Source organism: Danio rerio, chromosome 4 (assembly GCF_052040795.2).
Source record: "Danio rerio strain M-AB ecotype USA chromosome 4, GRCz13ab, whole genome shotgun sequence".
Classification (NCBI taxonomy): domain Eukaryota; kingdom Metazoa; phylum Chordata; class Actinopteri; order Cypriniformes; family Danionidae; genus Danio; species Danio rerio.
Window position 1 is genome coordinate 59,921,402 of NC_141024.2, and position 18,599 is coordinate 59,940,000.

The 18,599-nt window shown below is 35.5% G+C and overlaps 3 protein-coding genes and 4 non-coding genes across 11 annotated transcripts in view; 2 read left to right on the top strand and 5 right to left on the bottom strand.

The window, feature by feature from the left end:
• Nucleotides 1-18,599, bottom strand: part of LOC137491106 (uncharacterized) — a 421,384-nt gene that overhangs the window by 252,903 nt on the left and 149,882 nt on the right. The gene's annotated exons all lie outside the window — the stretch shown is intronic.
• Nucleotides 1-18,599, top strand: part of LOC141381800 (uncharacterized) — an 887,475-nt gene that overhangs the window by 175,036 nt on the left and 693,840 nt on the right. The gene's annotated exons all lie outside the window — the stretch shown is intronic.
• LOC110439525 (uncharacterized) lies at nucleotides 291-7,795 on the top strand. Of its 4 annotated transcripts, none has more exons than XM_087250139.2 (3): nucleotides 291-2,101; nucleotides 2,866-3,015; nucleotides 5,660-7,795. In XM_087250139.2, the coding sequence occupies exons 2-3, from the start codon at nucleotides 2,931-2,933 to the stop codon at nucleotides 6,877-6,879; spliced, it is 1,305 nt and encodes a 434-aa protein (XP_087106265.1). In that variant the 5' UTR covers nucleotides 291-2,101; nucleotides 2,866-2,930; the 3' UTR covers nucleotides 6,880-7,795. The 4 variants fall into 4 exon arrangements, with proteins under 4 accessions (XP_087106265.1, XP_087106264.1, XP_087106267.1 ...); XM_087250138.1 differs by having other exon boundaries at nucleotides 291-437; XM_087250141.2 differs by having other exon boundaries at nucleotides 1,027-1,073.
• On the bottom strand, nucleotides 16,371-16,443 carry trnak-uuu (transfer RNA lysine (anticodon UUU)). Its single transcript has one exon. It is a non-coding gene; the product is annotated as a tRNA-Lys (tRNA).
• Nucleotides 16,964-17,035, bottom strand: trnah-gug (transfer RNA histidin (anticodon GUG)). Its single transcript has one exon. It is a non-coding gene; the product is annotated as a tRNA-His (tRNA).
• trnas-uga (transfer RNA serine (anticodon UGA)) lies at nucleotides 17,213-17,294 on the bottom strand. Its single transcript has one exon. It is a non-coding gene; the product is annotated as a tRNA-Ser (tRNA).
• Nucleotides 18,233-18,314, bottom strand: trnas-aga (transfer RNA serine (anticodon AGA)). The gene has a single exon. It is a non-coding gene; the product is annotated as a tRNA-Ser (tRNA).

The window sequence follows — 18,599 nt, forward strand, 5'->3', positions numbered from 1 at the left end:
TAAGCTTCCATCAATAGTCCTATAAAACAACAGCAACAAATCAAATGAAGATGGCTAAAGTCAACTTATTTTCCTAATACATCATTATTTCTCTGTAAGACTGGTTTGTAAAGCTGCTGAACTTTCCATCCCCCACTGTATGTGTCTTGAGTCTTCACTGCTCCCCACTGCTCATTTGCATCTTTATACCAGCCTTAATGGGGGTCAATTGAGTCTTATCCAATCACATTCCAGATCCAGTAGCTCAGCAGGGTTGTTTCTATATATTCTGGGTTCCTAACAGAAACGTCATTGGCTTATTTTGCTAAGTAAAGAGAACAACTTTGGAGGACAAACTACTATTGTTGATTCCTACATTGGGATTATTACCAACAACCTACAAAGAAAAGCCCACTGAGGCCATTTCTCATCCCACTTCTTTATTGAAGACTGGAAAGGTGAGTTGCACATTCTGAATTTACACTCAAATAATATCTGAATGCTAACATTATAAAATGTAAAATCTAAACATGCGTGGATGCACTGTTCAACGTTGTATTAAAGTTCTTCAGTCATTTTTAAAAGGTTCTTTACAACTTTTTATTTAGTTTTTTGTTTGTTTGTTTATTTGGTTATGAATATTGTTTTTATCCTGACAAATGGACTGTAGCCCAGTTTCAACCCAAGTTAACCTAGTTAAGTTTCAACCTATTACATATATAGGTTGGAACCTGGCAGGCAGTTTTGAAGAATTTGATGTTTCCCCATTCAAACATAGAAAGAGGTGGCAACATCAGTTGAATGCAAGTGAATGAGTTAAAGCTATGGATAAAGAAATGCAATCATTTAAAGAAAATGCAACCTCCTATCAACCTACCTGAAGGTGAAGATCTGGGGGGTAAATGCTTTTTTTTCAATTAACATAAAGATTGATGGTCTTAAATACAAAACAGCAAGCAGATAAAGTATAAAGTGGAAAATGTATCAATAATTCATGACAAAGTAGGGGGATAAGCTAAACAAAAAAAAAGACTTTTATTTTGGCGTGGTCATATAGCTGCGCCGCTCCCGCACTGTGATTCAACTGGAGAAAGGTTTGTTTTAAAGCTTTTACACCGATGTAAACCGACTTATTAAAATTTCAGGTTGTTCATTTAATGCTAGATGTACCTGCTGTTTACAATATTTTAACCTTTATACAAATAAAGTAGTATTTTACTCACAATAAGGTCTATTGTTTGAATAAGATAGGATAAACTTTTTTGTCCCCGAGAAGAAATTCTTGTCTTGTGCAAAAGAGTGCTACAACGTTGCTGTAAGCAGACAATTAAATAAATAATACAAACAAAATAATTAACAACACTTGTTAAAGTTTAAATAAAGCAACAGTAAAGTGTGTAATAAGTGTTTTAATGAAGGTTTAATTTTTTTAATTGCATAATGTCATTCTATTCTAAATATACATCACTATATATAAGAAATAGAATAATGTTACTAGTTTTAATCAGCTTATTTGTGGCTATTTTTTCTTGCTCGCACTTACCTGATTTATTTTTGTTAATCACTCTCATATAAAGAAACTGTTGAAGCAAGTGTTGAAAAGAAGTTATTTTGTGTCTGTTCATTGTTTTATTTATTTTAAACAGGACATTTTTATTGCTTTGTTAATTTTTACAGGATAAAGTGTCCAAACGCAGAGAAAAAATATATATTATAAGGAATGACTAGTTAAAACATGTAGTAGTAATGAATAGTTTTTATTTGAAGGGCACCTATTTTACCTCCCTTTCATAATTTAAGATAAGTCTTTTACGTCTGTAAAGTTTCAGCTTAAAACACCCATCAGATTATTTGTTATACATTTTAGAACGTTGAGATTTTTTGCTTTAAACACTTCGACTTAGTGATTAAACACGTTTTTTAAATTGTCTTAAAATGTTTAGAGTAGAGGATTTGATTAACTCCAAATACGTGTGTCTGTGTATGTCAGAAAGTGGAGGGAGAAATGTGTCAATAAGTCATGACTGCTACAGTAAGTGGCAAAAAAAAGACTTTTATTTTGGCGTGGTGTGTGACGTCATAAGCATGCACCGCTCCCGCGCTGTGATTTAACTGGAGAAAGGTTTGTTTTAAAGCGTTTACCCTTATATAAAGCGATTGATTAAGGTTTTTTTTTCATTCAGTGCTAAATTATGTACCTGCTGTTGACAATATTATTTTAACATTTTATACAACTAAGTACTATTTTACTCACAGTAATGAGATCTATTGTTTGAATAAAGATAGGATAAACTTTTTGTCCCTGAGAGGAAATTTGTCTTGTGCAAAAAAGTGCTACACGTTATAGAGGTAAAGTTGGTTTTCTATTCACACATTCGTTCATTTAGAAGTCTCTATATTGTTTACCATGTTACTTTGAATATTAGATCTGAATTAGCATGCAAGTATAACTTGAAAACAACATTAGCACTATTTATTTGACTGTGAACAATGTTGTACTTTGATAGTCATTGGCTGCTAATATGATTTCACTATTCAGAGCTTGAAAATAATACTTTTTATGAAATTATATTAAGGGGAAAGTCAGAATTTGCGAATATAAAACCAATTTTACCTCTATTTACACGTTGCTGTAAGCAGACAATAAAGTAAATGAAACAAACAACACGATTAAGAACATACCTGAATAAAGTTTCAAAAAAGTTACAGAGATGTAACAGTGTGTAATAAGTGTTTTAATGAAGGTCTAATTTAATGTTAGTCCATTCTAAATTTACATCAATATATGTAAGAAATAAAGTACTAGCTTTAATCTGCTCATTTGAAGCAAGTGTTGAAGAGAAGTTATCTTATTTCTGTTATTTCTGTTTTGTTCATTTTAAACAGGATAAAGTGTCCAAACTCAGAGAAAAACTCCTGCTGAAGCGACTGATCTACACACTGTTATAAAGATGGCATTTATTAAAGTAGAAAGTGAAGACCTGAAGATTGAAGAAACATTCACAGTCAAACAGGAAGATCTGCAGGAACAAACAGGTTGACTTTTATTCTCAAAGACCAACGCAGTCATTTGATCCTCATTCAGATATATTTTAATAATAAGAATACTAAATTAAATCCATCTTGCAGCCCTGAGTGTGCTGCCTAGTTCTCTTAAATGCACAAAAGCACTCATTAAAAGACAGAATGAGTTTCTTTCTTGTCACTTGTTCTCATGTTTTTTGTCATTATTTTATGTATTATTAGTCTCCTATTTTCTCTACCTTCTTAAGGTTATTGCTTTTCTTGTTCTCCTACTGTTTGTAAAGCATCCTAGAGCACTGGTACTATATAAAATAAATAAAAACAATCAATTAAAAAAGTTTAACTGAGCTGACGCTATTTGACCAACAGTATTCTCATAGAAGATATCTGCTATTACAGTGATAGTTTTGGCTAGAGTTAGAATTAAATCATTATTATAATAACTAATTACCAGGGCTATTGTGTTTAAAAAAAGTGTTTCGCAGGGTCTTAAAATGTCTTAAATTCCAAAATCTAAATCTAAAAATGCCTTAAAAACTCTTAAATTTACTGAAATATTGTGTTGTAGGTCTTAAGTCTTTTTAAACAAGTCTTAATTTTCCTTTGTTCATGTTTTGCTACCCAATCTGGCCAAAACCCATTCAATCACCAGCAATCCATCTCAATAAAACTTTTTATTCAAAATTGTCATTTTAACTCGGTTTATCATAATGGTTTAATTATTTTCCTTACAATAATATTTGCATAAATGTGCTCCTTGTATTTACTGCTGAGGACATTGACCTGGACAGATTATTGTGCAAAGATTTAGTTAATTATAGTTTTAAAACATTTAAAACCTTTGTTTATTTTTTTAAAATTTTTTTTTACATTTTAAAAAAGTTTAGGTTGGAAAAAGTGTACGGATACAAGTAAAGCTTGTTTTTACACAATATAATTTTTTTTTTTTGCTGAGAAATATATAAAATACTGTGTTTTTATATGAATTTATTATTGTATTATTAAATGTATTTATTAATTTTTATATATAATATAATTATATATAGGGCAAATAAAACCCTTTTCCATCTGGGGTATTTGAAAAATTCCTTATACTTTAGCCCTTCTTGAGTCAAAAATTTTAACCCTGGTTTAAAGTATGTCAGAAAACGTAGATGCCCTAATTTTAAATATGCTGGATAAAATGGACACAAAAAATAATTATTATTTTAAAACATTGAACTACAGTATTCTAAATTATATGACGATTTTGTGAGACGACATGAGACAAAACAAATTATAGTGGAATAATAACGTTTAGCATTGCACTAACTACAACTGGCCAACAAACTAGTTTAAAAATGACTTTTGCTGCTTAAGAAATGGATTACAGCATGCTGATGATATGCAAACATCTGAGTGTGAAGTTCGTCAGTATTGATCATATTCTTTATGTACCAGCAGGCGCCGCCATTGGAATCTTTTTGCTTGAGACTTTTTTTACAGAATGAATTTTTAGATCCTGAAAACAGTGTAAAGACCCACACACACCAAGATGTTTTTTGCGTTTTTAGCACTGTTGCCTCATGACGTTTCTGTGCAGAGTTTACACATTCTCCCGGTGCTCACATGGGTTTTCTTTCCACTGTCTAAAAACATGCAACTTAAGTTACTTGACTAATCCAAATCGGCATCTAGTAAGTAGTTATCTCTTAAGAGCAATCACTTTCTGTTCATTAGCTACTACAGAAGAGTTCTTGAGAACTCCCCTTTCGTCTTGCAAATGGGAGCCCCAGGCTCGTTAAGTGTAAACTTTTGAAATAAATGAAATGAAGTAGTAAAGTATGTAATCTTGCCATCTCATCATCACTCCAGTTTACAGCAAACGTGGCATTAAGCATTTGCATGTGCTCATTCATTCATTTTCCTTCGGCTTAGTCCCTTTATTCATTAGGGGTCGCAACAGCGGAATGAACAACTAACTTCTCCAGCATTTCTATTTAAACTGTGAATGCCCTTCCAGCTGCAACCCAGTACTGGAAAACATTTGTTATATAACATAATTTATCTACAATAATTCAAACTCAGAAATATAGGCGTAAGTTATGTGTACTTGCTATGAACATGCAGTATTTGTCTCAATCAGGTCTTCCAAGCAAGTTACAAATGTTTAAATCCAGTGGAAGATGCATATGAGGGAACACAACATGAATAATCTAGAGCGAGTGCATTTGATCATCTGCATTTAAAGCCACAGGCACAAAAAGAGCTTGGTTTTCCTCTGACCGCCAAAATGATATTTTCTTCAAGGTATATAATCTGATTTTGAACTAAAACCTCAGACGCATTCTGAGAACACCAAAGACTTATTTTACATCTTGTAAAAAAAGGTTCATAAAAGGAACTCTTTAAAGGGATACCATTTTACTCTCATGTTTTACATGTGGTTTTAAACCTTTACGAGTTTCTGGATTCTGTTGAACACAAAAGAAGATATTGTAAAAAAAATGCTGGCTTACTTTGTGTTCCATAAGAAAGGAAATGTTTAAAACCACATGACGCAGAGTAAATGGTAAACTCATTTTAATATCTTGATGAAACATCCATCTTTTGCTTGTCACTTTGTGTCTTCGTACTAAAGTTAACAGTTTTTTTTTTTTTTGTTTTGTTTTTTAAGATCTGATGGTGTTGAAAGAAGAGGCTCATGAACAGAATGAAATGGAAGAGAAACCCCAAGAAATAACGACTGATGAAAAACCTACACTGACTAAAAAAACTTCATCACGTGGAAGACCTCGGAAATCCAAATCTGCGTGTAATTTCGGCAGTAAACAGAGTAGAAAGAGTTTTAGTCAAAAGTCAAACCTTGATGTTCACACTAGGGAGAAACCTTACACTTGCGAACAGTGTGGAAAGAGTTTTGGTCACATACAAGGCTTTGAAAACCACATGAGAATTCACACTGGAGAGAAGCCTTTCAGTTGTAAACAGTGTGGAAAGAGTTTCACTCAAAAGGCAAACCTTGATGTTCACATGAGAGTTCACACGAAGGAGAGGCCTTACACCTGCGAACAGTGTGGAAAGAGTTTTACTTATAAACAAGGCTTTACAACCCACATGAGAATTCACACTGGAGAGAGGCCGTACACATGCCAACAGTGTAAAAAAAGCTTCTATCATCCAGGAAACTTTGCGGTGCACATGAGAATTCACACTGGAGAGAGGCCGTATACATGCCAACAGTGTGGAAAAAGCTTTTACCAATCAGGAAACTTTGCAGCGCACATGAGAATTCACACTGGGGAGAGGCCGTACTCTTGCATCCAGTGTGGAAAGAGTTTTAAGCAAAATTGCACCCTTGAAGTCCACATGAGAACACACACTGGAGACAGAAGTTTTATTTGCACACACTGTGGGAAACATTTTTCTCAAAAACATGACCTTAACATCCACATGAGGATTCACACTGGAGAAAAACCTCACACATGCACACAGTGTGGGAAAAGGTTTACTCAAAAAACAATTCGTGACAACCACATGAGGATTCATACTGGAGAGAAACCTTACAGATGCACAGAGTGTGGGAAAACTTTCCCACATAAAAGCACACTCAAACACCACATGAAAACTCACACTGGAGAGAAGCCGTTTACATGTGCTCAGTGTGGAAAGCGCTTCACAACCAAAGCTAGCCTCAAGAACCTCATGGATAATCACACTGGAACCATAGTGTTGACATGTGATCAGTGTGAAAAGAGTCTCACACGCAAAGACTCCATCAGGAAACACATCAGGAAGATTAACTCAGGAGAGGACCCTTTTAGATGCAGTGAATGTGGAAAGGGCTTTAAAAGTAAAAGAAGCCTCAACACTCACCTAAAGCTTCACATTGGATAGCAGAGTCCCCAAAATTGAGGCCTTGTCCACACAAACACTGGTATATTCAAAACGGCAGCTTTTTCATGTAGTTTGGCTGTCCATCCAAGTGAAGTTTATTTATACTTCTTTTGAGAGGATCACATGCTTATGATTGTCTACGGCTGGTCCTGCATTAGCCAACACATGATTTACCAATCAGATGATTCCTGACTCACTATAAATAACCAGAGTTTCTTACCAGGACAAGTGTGAACTTTTGAATACATATCAAGTTTTCTGAAGATGAAACCCTTTGAACACCTGCAGGGCTTCAAGAACCCAAAATAACTCTATATGTTGATAGATTGTATGACTTGTTTCATATGCAAACAAGTATTTGCATCTGAAAAGGTGTGAACCAAATGACCTACAGGAACTCAAGAGTTGTGACCCAACCAAAGAAGTAGGCTGATCTCCGAGGGTTACATCCTTTGTTATAAAGTAATGTCTCACTTTGGGTTAAGTTACCAATGAGTTAACATCGCTGCTGAGGAACTGCACTATTCATTGTCTTCGATAAAGTCTTCTCCCCGTAAGAGCTTTGGTCAGCTTACTTATTTTATGTATTAAAGTCATCTATGTAAAAATTAATTAAGCTGTATTCCTCCTCTTCCCATCTACTGTGTGCCACCACTCAAGCTAGATTAGCAACACCTGTGTTTTGCCCTATAAAAGTTTGTGTGTAAAAAGCTAGTGTGTTCAGTCTTGAGCCATTACTGCCCAGTGCTCTCCCAATTCTCTTGAGAAGCTAAGTGACACTTTATTTTTATTGTTGTTGTTGTTTTTTTTACCCTTGTGTCAGATTTGTTTTGCCTGTTCACTGGAAGCTCTGCTTCCGTCATTTCTGTTGTACTTTGTATTCTATTTTTCAAATAAAGATCAGTTGTTTCTGAAACTAAACGCCTCAAGTTCCCTTTTTAATTTTGTGCTCTTGGGTTCATATGTTGAGGAGTTAGCTCAGCTGGGAAAAGCCCCAGCTTTGAGTCCAAGAAACTGGGTTCAATCCTCAAATGAAACCAACACGTAACATTCTATACATTGACAAGACATGCAGGAACGGTTAAGCCAAATACAGCAAAATCTAACAATGTGTTTCAACCTATTATGAACCGATAACCATATTTGTGCACATTCCACACTTGCGAATTGTTTATTAATTTACTTATCAAACATCAAATGAGGCATCCAGAGTGATTTTGCGAGTCCTTTTACTCACTCTGGAAGAGTACAGTTCTTGAAGTGTTGGCAGGGAAGTGCCAGTAGCTGCATTTCCACTATCGGGCCAGTGCGAGCCAGGGCTTTTAACGGACCGGGCCAATCGCCCGGGAGATGAGTAATGAGGCCAAAATTATGTTGCGTTTCCACTGTCGGGCTAGTAGTCGCAGTGCGTCCCCAGAAAGACCCCAGAATCAAAAACAAATTAAAAACCATTAAAATGAAGACAACCGAAACAAACAAATGACACGTTACTATACATCAGTACATTATATGTTTATAAGCACAGACCTGTGTATTACCATTTGTAACTGATCTGCTTTTCACTCAATAACTTCAAATGACACCAAGCGCTGCTTTCCTCCACTTTATTTAGTCCTGCAGAAGACAATTTAACACAAACACGTTGTCTTCTGGCTTTACTGCACATTCGACCCCCTCATCAATACAGAGCAGCATTGTGAGATCGAATGAATTATTTTCTTAATAATTTCTGTAATTACATTTGGTAAATTTGACAATTTATACACAATTACACACATAATCTCTTAGAATTTTACACTTTGAGAAATTATCAATTTAAAATGTACAGGAAAACACTTTTTTCCTCTACAGTTACAACAAAATGAAAATTTCTTTATCACTAGAAACCAAACTTAACTAAATACAAAAATGTGTAAAAAATTATGCACAACAGAGCCACCTGGTGGACAATATAGTGTCCAATTCCTCTACAGTTATTACACTCTCACAAACATCATGATGATCGTCACTAATGGTTGGAATAAATGACTGAACATTACAAAAGAATTGATTAGAGCAATTTGGCTGAAAGGAAGAAGTAAGACTGGGAAAACTCATATACGAACTTTAATATTGTTCCTTTATCTGAGATGAGGTGACCATTAATATCAAGGGTTGATGTCCTTTTCTGCTCTCCTCTTCTCTTTTCTGAATTAAGAAAAATAGGTTGAATTATTTTCTCCAAATTCTGGCCACTTGACCTTATTAAAGGCACCTTTGTCCGTCTCCACATTAAGAGTATCAAGGTCTTTCTTCTGTATATAACTTTAAAGAAGATTTTATTCACTCAGTGTGAAGTATTTTCTAAGTGTAAAGCAGTTAATTTTCTCTTCACAAAATGTATGTAGTGTTTGCAGCAAACATGCCAGCATGTGTTAAAAATACTGTGTAAGATGAGTATGCCTGCACAGGAGCAACACTAGGAGAAGGCTGAGTTACTGATTGTGTAGAATAACTATAAGAAGAAAAATTAAGAACAAAAGTGTAGCTACCCATTCTTGTATCAAATCATACTCCTGTGAATTTGAAAGAAATTATTATCATGCAAATTTTTAAGTAAGAAAAAGTGTTATAAGTGTTATAATTTCAGGGTGAAACTTTAAATATTGAATGATATTTTATGATGAATGTTAAATAATTTAGGTTTAAGTTTTAATAGGTTTAATCATAAACTCCTTAAACATAGAATGATAAATTACAATGCAGGAGACTAACTAAAGAAAAAGAAAAAGCTTTTGATAAGGCAATAAATAATTTGGAGAATAAATAAGAATGGAATTAAGTACACAGCAAATTTTAGATAGTAGATTTAACTACCTTGGAGTTAAAATTAACACTCCCTCAGAGTTTATATGGGAACCACTATAAGTGTTAAAAATAACACTTTTGAAAGTGTTAACATTGTCAACACCAAGAGAGTGTTAATTAGCAAACTCTTATTGTGTAAAATATCTGTTAAATTTCCGAAAAAATACCAGCAGCTGTGGTTGCCAGAACCTTTTTGTGAAAAACATGGAATATTTATATAACTGTATAAATTTACAAAAAATAACCATATTTCATGAACTAATACATTGTTCATTTTACAAAATCATAGCTTAATGCAAAAAAATGTAGTCTTTAGATGCAATAATGTTTTCATGTGTGATTGCAAGTAGCAAACAGATTTTGACTGCATTAGTAACTACACAGTTACCTTTAAACAAAAGAAGATACAGCATAACATCAAATACTCTCAGTTCATCTTGGACTTGAACAGAGACGCTATTATCCTCCACAATGGTGACACAAAAACCGTTTTGCTGTTTTTCTTTCTTTTTTTTTCATTTTGAGATTTTACGGAAAAATACCAGCAGCTGTGGTTACCAGTAATCTGCTGTTTTTCACATTCATAAATTCAGTTTACAGAATATTTCTGTTAAAAACACATTCAACAGTCTGTATTTTTTTATCGATCTCACACTGCAAATTTTAGATTTGGTAGATTTAACTACCTTAGAGTTCAAATTAACACTCCCTCAGTGTTTATATGGGAACCACTATAAGTGTTAAAATAACATTTTTGAAAGTGTTAAAATTTTTAACACCCAGAGTGTTAATTAGCAAACTCTTATTGTGTAAAATATCTGTTAAATGTATGTCAAAATACTGGCAGCAGTGGTTGCCAGTAATCTGCTGTTTTAAACATTTTACATTCTTAAATACATTCGTTTCCAGAATATTTCCGTTAAAAACAAATCCCATAGTCTGTATTTTTTATTTGAACACACGTAAGCCTTAAATTCCACAGCAAAATCCTAACTAGTGTCCTCACTACAGAGGGTTGAACACTCAGACAGTGATGAAGTTAATGAGACAATTAAGTGTCTAATTAACGGAGGATTGAGAATTATTGATGAACAACTGTTAACAAGCAGAATCACTGAAGGACAGAAAAACACAAGCCAAAACCAAAGATGAAATCAACTGAGAGAAAAAAAACTCTAAATAAAATAATAATCAATAAAAATAAAACAAATTACACAATAAAAAATGTTATTTATCAACATCTTTAAAAAAAAACTCATCAAATTAAACAACTTATTATGGAGCTTCACCTATTACTGACCTTTGACTTGATTTCTGTCATGTGAACAAAAGCTCTTAATGAAATTTCTGTTGTTCATTTAAAGTCACCATGATGGAGGACAGAGTCTGCTTTCAAGCTCTTCAACTTCTTACTATATATATATATATATGTATTTTATTAAGGCTGCTATAGTTAGTGTAATTACACTATTTATACATATAGCTTAGAAAGCCTAAAGAAAATTAAAGTATCAGTCTAAAGAGATTATTGATGTTAACATAACCATCCTTTCCTGCTTGTTTTCTAGTTCAGTATCATATTAGTTATGTGTGAGAAATACATAATATACATATATGGAATCACTGAAGCTCCAATAATATAAAATAAAAACAATATTTACAATGAGAATGTTTGATCTATGGCAGAACTTAAAAACACACAGACATCAACAATTAGTCTTTGAATCTCATGGATGGTGACAAACAAAAAAATAAAAAATCAAGTAAAAAAACTCTACTGAAATATCACCTCCCAAAAACAACACAAAATACAGGAAAAGAAAGAGATTGTAAGAACATAAAGCTGCATTATTTATTCATGCAGCAATGCATGCTGGGAGCTTTGTACTATGCTGGCACCCAGCATGCATTGCGGCATGAACTATGCAGCTATTTTTTTTTTTTTTTTAGCAACCACGGTTGAGGTTCATATCCTGATTCTTGATCCCTGTGTGTCATAAAGAGTAATCTGGAGCTTGAATGTTTAGTGCATGACACTCTAATTATTAATTGCATCCTAATTATTTGTTGAATCTTCTATGAAGAGCCGCAGACTACCAGTAGTAATGTCCCATGCAGTTTTAATACAACTATATTTGCATATCTTTATGAATCAGCTTAATAAACACCTAAAATTAAATCTATAACAATTAAGCATAAACAGTATAGTTTCTCTTGACCTTTCTTGCTATAGCTAATGAGTTTTAGAAACATGGCTATAGCATTCAGAGAAATATTAGGATATAAGAGTAAAGCTTCAAGAGCTCAAATAAGCAGCCTCTGATCTCCATGATGGTGAGGTCAAATGAAATATTTTTTAATAAAAAAATATAAACCTCTGTTCATTGTCAAATATTCTTACAGAAATGAAGTCAAACTGTAATCAGTGAAGCTGCTTATGCTATTATTTAATGGAGTTGTTTAATCCTCTGTTTTAATTCAGTTGGTTTGGTGTGAGGCTGTGTCTGTAGTTTTATTTCTTCCTTCAATTTCTTATTCCTTCAGTGATTGTGCTTGTTAACAGCAGGTGTTCAACAGCAGGTGTCTGAATTCACTTATTTGTGGTCATTCACTCTGTCTAGTGGACTAAACTGACTAATTTAAGGGCCAGGTGAATGAGGGTGTGGTGAGATTTCAGACACTCTGATTAGTTTCTCAATTACAAGGGTTTTCTACAAAGGTAGATACATGTTACTCTGTATTACAAAGAGGCAAATCAGCTTCTAATGCCGAGAGGGTTATTTTACCTTTATCTAACTCTAGAATTTTAACACTTTACTCTGAATTACCACAACACTTGAAATTTAACACCAATGAATTTGCTGTGTATTTAAGTTAATATTAGGTAAGGGAAATATCTTAGCATAATCTTATTGTGAATGGCCTAAATCAAGATTGGATATTGAAAACTGGAAAGAGATTCAAATCTAGAAAAATTATTTATAGTTAAAGAGAAGATTAAAATAACAAGTTGAAATAAAATTCATAGGACATAAGGTCAGAAAGTAACAGTTCTAAATTGCTATAAGAAAAATTGAAAGAGAAAAGTGTTTAAGAAAACAATATAAGGAATTAATAAGGAATAATAGTTAAAACAGAGCAAACAGAAATTTACAATACATACAGTAAGTTTTAGTCAGATGATAAAAAAAGTGCATCAAAATTGTATGAACAACTAATTTGAGGGGAATGACTCAGGAAATAATTATGAACCAAAAGAAAATAACTTAAAAGACAAAAAAGAATTAATATATAGCTCAGAAAATCGATTAGTAAAAGAAAGAAGTGTCAAGTTCCAACTAAATGATTGTCATTACAGGACTGAGATGCAGATAAAATCAGCCAGCATAGTGAGGGTTAAAATTAAATCAGATGTAGATCTGCGCAGAAAGAAAAACACTAGATGCTGAAATAGGTATAAAACTCTTTCAAAAAGTGTAAAAATAGGAGCATTAATAGAAACATTTACTGTAATATACAATCTGTCCTAGACATTTCTATTTGAATTTAAAGGAGTAATAAATTATAAGTAACTAATAATGTTTAATTGAAGTTAATTTGCTAATTAAAATAAATGGTTAATCAAGACAGATAAAAGAGGCTTAATGTTGATAATATGATTTAGGAGTAATCAATAGGAGAAGATTTTCCAGCTGAAGTTCATATTGTATGTGGAGATATGTTCTTTTGGGTGGTAAATATATTAAGTGCTTAGTTTCTATTGAGTTTATTTTAGGTAAATACCAGAGGAGGGTAGAAACTTGTTTGTACTTGTGTAGGCTGATGACTAGCAAATACTGTATACACCAGAATGCATAAGGGTTAAAATTAGGGAGAAGATCTTAGGATGGACACTGTCACAATATGTGGGTGATTATCTACAGCTTCACAAAGATCTAGTTCAATTAAAAGACTTGACTGGAGACCATTGCTCCAAACAGTGAGAGATGATGACTGTTTTTGGTGTTGACTGGATAGAGAATTATTCTGTAAACAAGCACAGTTGAGAAACTATGATGAGTAGATGATTGGAGATGGTACCAGAAGCAAATTATGAAGCAGGAACAGTTATTCATTTGTGACGAAAGAAGTACTTCCAAGGATTTAAAACATCAGCAGAAATAAGTTCATAAAAGGTTTGCATTCATAAAGAAATTAAAATCAAAGTTAATAAGTGATTAATAAATAAAAACATCTAAAGGAGTATGAAAAATTGTGAATAAAGCAAAAGAGAGAGTAATTGTATTATGCTCAATTACCAGAAATGGCTGAAAGAGATGAAGATGATCCATCAAGGCCAAAGCTTGATGAAAATAATAAACTTAATGGGATTAATGTGTTAACAGTTGCATTGGTGAGTGATGGCATGAAAACTGACAGAAACAGGCATCTAACACCGCATCGCATGAACTACTATTGGGTCGACCCTTGCAAGAAACAACATGAAACCACATGAAACTTTGCACAAAAACCTTGCATATAATCTCACCTATAACCTTGCACATAACCTCTTTGAATGGTTTGCAAAGATGTCTAATGCAGTAGGGACTTTTATGAAGAAACAATTAATTGCCATGTGCAAAGCGATATCTGTGCAGGAAACCAGAAAGGAGCCATGTGAGAGAGCAGAGATACAAGGTCCAAATAGTCCAGCTGATCAAGTCTATCTGTGGATGTTCTGGAAAAAGGAGAGAGCTCAGGAGGAAAGGACCATATCTGGATGAGGGCAAATCCAACAGCTGCCAAAGTGGATGCCATTAATGGGGTACCAATGCCTTAAAGGAGCGAAAGGAAACAACTCCAGCAAGGGAAAGCTGACTGGAAACAGAGGAGCCTGAATATTCTAAAGCTCTAAACTACTAAGTGCAACGTGTGGAAGGAGAAGTTAATCAGAACAAAGTAAAGAGTGATTCTGATAATGTGCCTGAATACCACATACAGCAGTGCCACATGTCAAGGCATGATGAATGCACAACTGCAGATTTCAAAACTCAGACTCTTAACCACACATCTCCATTAACATCTATTAAAGTCAAGTGAAGATGCTGGTAGCTTAGAAGAAGAGAAACAAGGATGACCAAAGATCAAGATCAACATTTGATGCTTTTTATGTTTGCATATTGAATTTGTTTGCATATTGCTTTTATGGTACCTATATATAATATCACTTCAGTATATGCTACATGAGTGTGAAAACCAGCAGCTAGCACTGAACCAACTGAATACTTATGCTTAAAACATTGTTGTCTGTGATGTGTTAAGAGAAAAAACAGAGTACAGTCTTTTACTTCCTTCAAATCAAAAGAGAGGGGAGATGTTTGGCTGGACTTCTGTCAAGGTACAGTGGCATAATCTAGTCAATTGATAACAGCTATGTGGCTTATATCAGTCACTAGATAGAGGTAATTAAGAGAACTGGATTATGAAATTGCACTTTGGGTTTAAAGACAATAATATTAAGACTAAAGTCTTAAGAGGAGGGATTGAAGAAGATTTCTATTCTCTCAGTGTGTAGTATTTTCTAAGTGTAAAGCAGTTAATTTTCTCTTCTCAAAATGTATGTAGTGTTTGCAGCAAACATGCCAGCATGTGTTAAAAATACTGTGTAATATGAGTATGCCTGCACAGAAGCAACACTAGGAGAAGGCTATTACTGAATGGCTGATTGTGTAGAATAACTGAATATGTAAAGCACTGATCATATGTTAAATACTTGTATGAAGCTATATGTGGCAGAAGTTAGAATGAGTAACATATTATCAAGTTATAATCCTATCATAACAATGTATGTAAACCCTTAGTTCCTTTGCATAAGTTGTATCTATACTTTGCTGACATAGACCTGTAACATCTCTGTTGACATGAGCTAGTGGGCTGAGAGCCAAGAATAGCAGGACCCCTTAGACTAGAAAGCCTATTCAAAAATGGTCAAGAGTTAAAAAGAGACACAAAGGGGTGTGTCATAATTACCTGTATAAAGATTATGGAGAACACAGATACTTTAGAAGGTGTCCCGGAGAGACTTCAGAATGCTCTGGGGTCTGCTCTGCTCTTTCTCGGCTTTATTATGGAGAATAAAGTCTATTTTCTGATATTCAAAACCTCCGGTCTGATAATTTCTAATTGATAAAAAGTCGAATTCACGACATGACCCCGTTCAACCCGGGGATGCTGCGGCCACAACGCAAAGTTCTAACCACTATACAATCACGGCAAGCTACGAGACTACGGCTACGAAACAGCCGTTGTGACCTATGTGTGGTATGTTCCTCCCTGTGATAAGCCCCTTTCTCTTCAGTGAGAACACTCTGTTGTTTTTCTCCCCCTACCAGCACAACGCTTTTCCCAAGAAACAATGGAAATGCAAACAATTGACGACTGCTGCAATTTTAAAAAGGAGGAGGACGTAGTCGGCAGGATTCGAACCTGCGCGGGGAGACCCCAATGGATTTCTAGTCAATCACCTTAACCACTCGGCCACAACTACAAGACTGCCTGTACTGCCATTTCTTTATGCCTAGTACACATATTGTGCATCCAGATGAAACTTTCAGCAAGCAATAGCTCAACAGCAAAAGCTGTGGCTCCACAAAATGAGCGTCACATGCCCGAACAGGGACTTGAACCCTGGACCCTCAGATTAAAAGTCTGATGCTCTACCGACTGAGCTATCCGGGCTCCACAACAGTATTTTACAAGTAGGCAAGGTTTGGGTTGTGGTCGGCGCAGACCTTTACAGTACACTAAAGTTTACTGTGAGATGGGGTTTTAAGCTTATGGTTGGTGTGGATGTTGCTAAAACACGACAGGTTACTTTGAGGTTGGGTTTATGGTTTTTGTAGGTGTAGACATAAGTACAACACAATAGTTTGGACTTCATGTCATGTAGGAGACATTAAATAGATCAATGATACCTGCAGAATGTCTTTCTGCTGTTGTGGCAATGAATGGACACTCAACAATTGAAAAGATTCCTTCCATGCCTTAGAAGCGTGACTTGATCAGTACTTATCTACACAGCATGCTGGCATCAAAGATCCTATTTCTCTTAAATCATATTTATATCATATCCCTAGTCTTCCACACTTTAGGAAACGTAAACATTCAGGACGTGCCATTAGCACAGCCTGCACTAAAAGAAGGATGGAGATAACGGATGGCAACACAGAGTGCGACACCAATGTCACCTTGAAAAACCTGCCGTGACCCGGATTCGAACCGGGGTTGCTGCGGCCACAACGCAGAGTACTAACCACTATACGATCACGGCGAGCTATGAAACAGCCGTTGTGACCTATGTGTGATATGTTCCTCCCTGTGATAAGCCCCTTTCTCTTCAGTGAGAACACTCTGTTGTTTTTCTGCTCCTACCAGCACAAAGCTTTTCCCAAGAAACAATGGAAATGCAAACAATTGATGACTGCTGCAATTTTAAAAAGGGGGAGGACGTAGTCAGCTGGATTTGAACTTGCGCGGGGAGACCCCAATGGATTTCAAGTCCATCGCCTTAACCACTCGGCCACGACTACAAGACTGCCTGTACTGCCATTTCTTTATGCCTAGTACACATATTGTGCATCCAGATGAAACTTTCATCAAGCGATAGCTCAACAGCAAAAGCTGTGGCTCCACAAAATCAGCGTCACACGCCCGAACAGGGACTTGAACCCTGGACCCTCAGATTAAAAGTCTGATGCTCTACCGACTGAGCTATCCGTGCTCCACAACAGTAATTTACAAGTAGGCAAGGTTTGGGTTGTGGTCGGCGCAGACCTTTACAGTACACTAAAGTTTACTGTGAGATGGGGTTTTAAGCTTATGGTTGGTGTGGAGGTTGCTAAAACACGACAGGTTACTTTGAGGTTGGGTTTATGGTTTTTGTAGGTGTAGACATCAGTACAACACAATAGTTTGGACTTCATGTCATGTAGGAGACATTAAATAGATCAATGATAACTGCAGAATGTCTTTCTGCTGTTGTGGCAATGAATGGACACTCAACAATTGAAAAGATTCCTTCCATGCCTTAGAAGCGTGACTTGATCAGTACTTATCTACAGAGCATGCTGGCATCAAAGATCTTATTTCTCTTATATCATATCCCTAGTCTTCCACACTTTAGGAAACGTAAACATTCAGGACGTGCCATTAGCACAGCCTGCACTAAAAGAAGGCTGGAGATAACGGATGGCAACACAGAGTGCGACACCAATGTCACCTTGAAAAACCTGCCGTGACCCGGATTCGCTGCGGCCACAACGCAGAGTACTAACCACTATACGATCACGGCGAGCTATGAAACAGCCCTTGTGACCTATGTGTGGTATGTTCCTTCCTGTGATAAGCCCCTTTCTCTTCAGTGAGAACACTCTGTTGTTTTTCTCCTCCTACCAGCACAACGCTTTTCCCAAGAAACAATAGAAATGCAAACAATTGACGACTGCTGCAATTTTAAAAAGAGGGAGGACGCAGTCGGCAGGATTCAAACCTGCGCGGGGAGACCCCAATGGATTTCTAGTCCATCGCCTTAACCACTCGGCCACGACTACAAGACTGCCTGTACTGCCATTTCTTTATGCCTAGTACACATATTGTGCATCCAGATGAAACTTTCATCAAGCGATAGCTCAACGGCAAAAGCTGTGGCTCCACAAAATGAGCGTCACACGCCCGAACAGGGACTTGAACCCTGGACCCTCAGATTAAAAGTCTGATGCTCTACCGACTGAGCTATGCGGGCTCCACAACATTAATTTACAAGTAGGCAAAGTTTGGGTTGTGGTCGGCGCAGACCTTTAAAGTACACTAAAGTTTACCGTGAGATGGGGTTTTAA

Excerpts from the sequence above, each read along its gene's own strand:
- LOC110439525 (XM_087250139.2), top strand. The coding sequence starts at position 2,931 with ATGGCATTTATTAAAGTAGAAAGTGAAGACCTGAAGATTGAAGAAACA. Across the intron at positions 3,016-5,659 it reads AGATCTGCAGGAACAAACAG|ATCTGATGGTGTTGAAAGAA; the intron begins GTTGACTTTTAT and ends TTGTTTTTTAAG.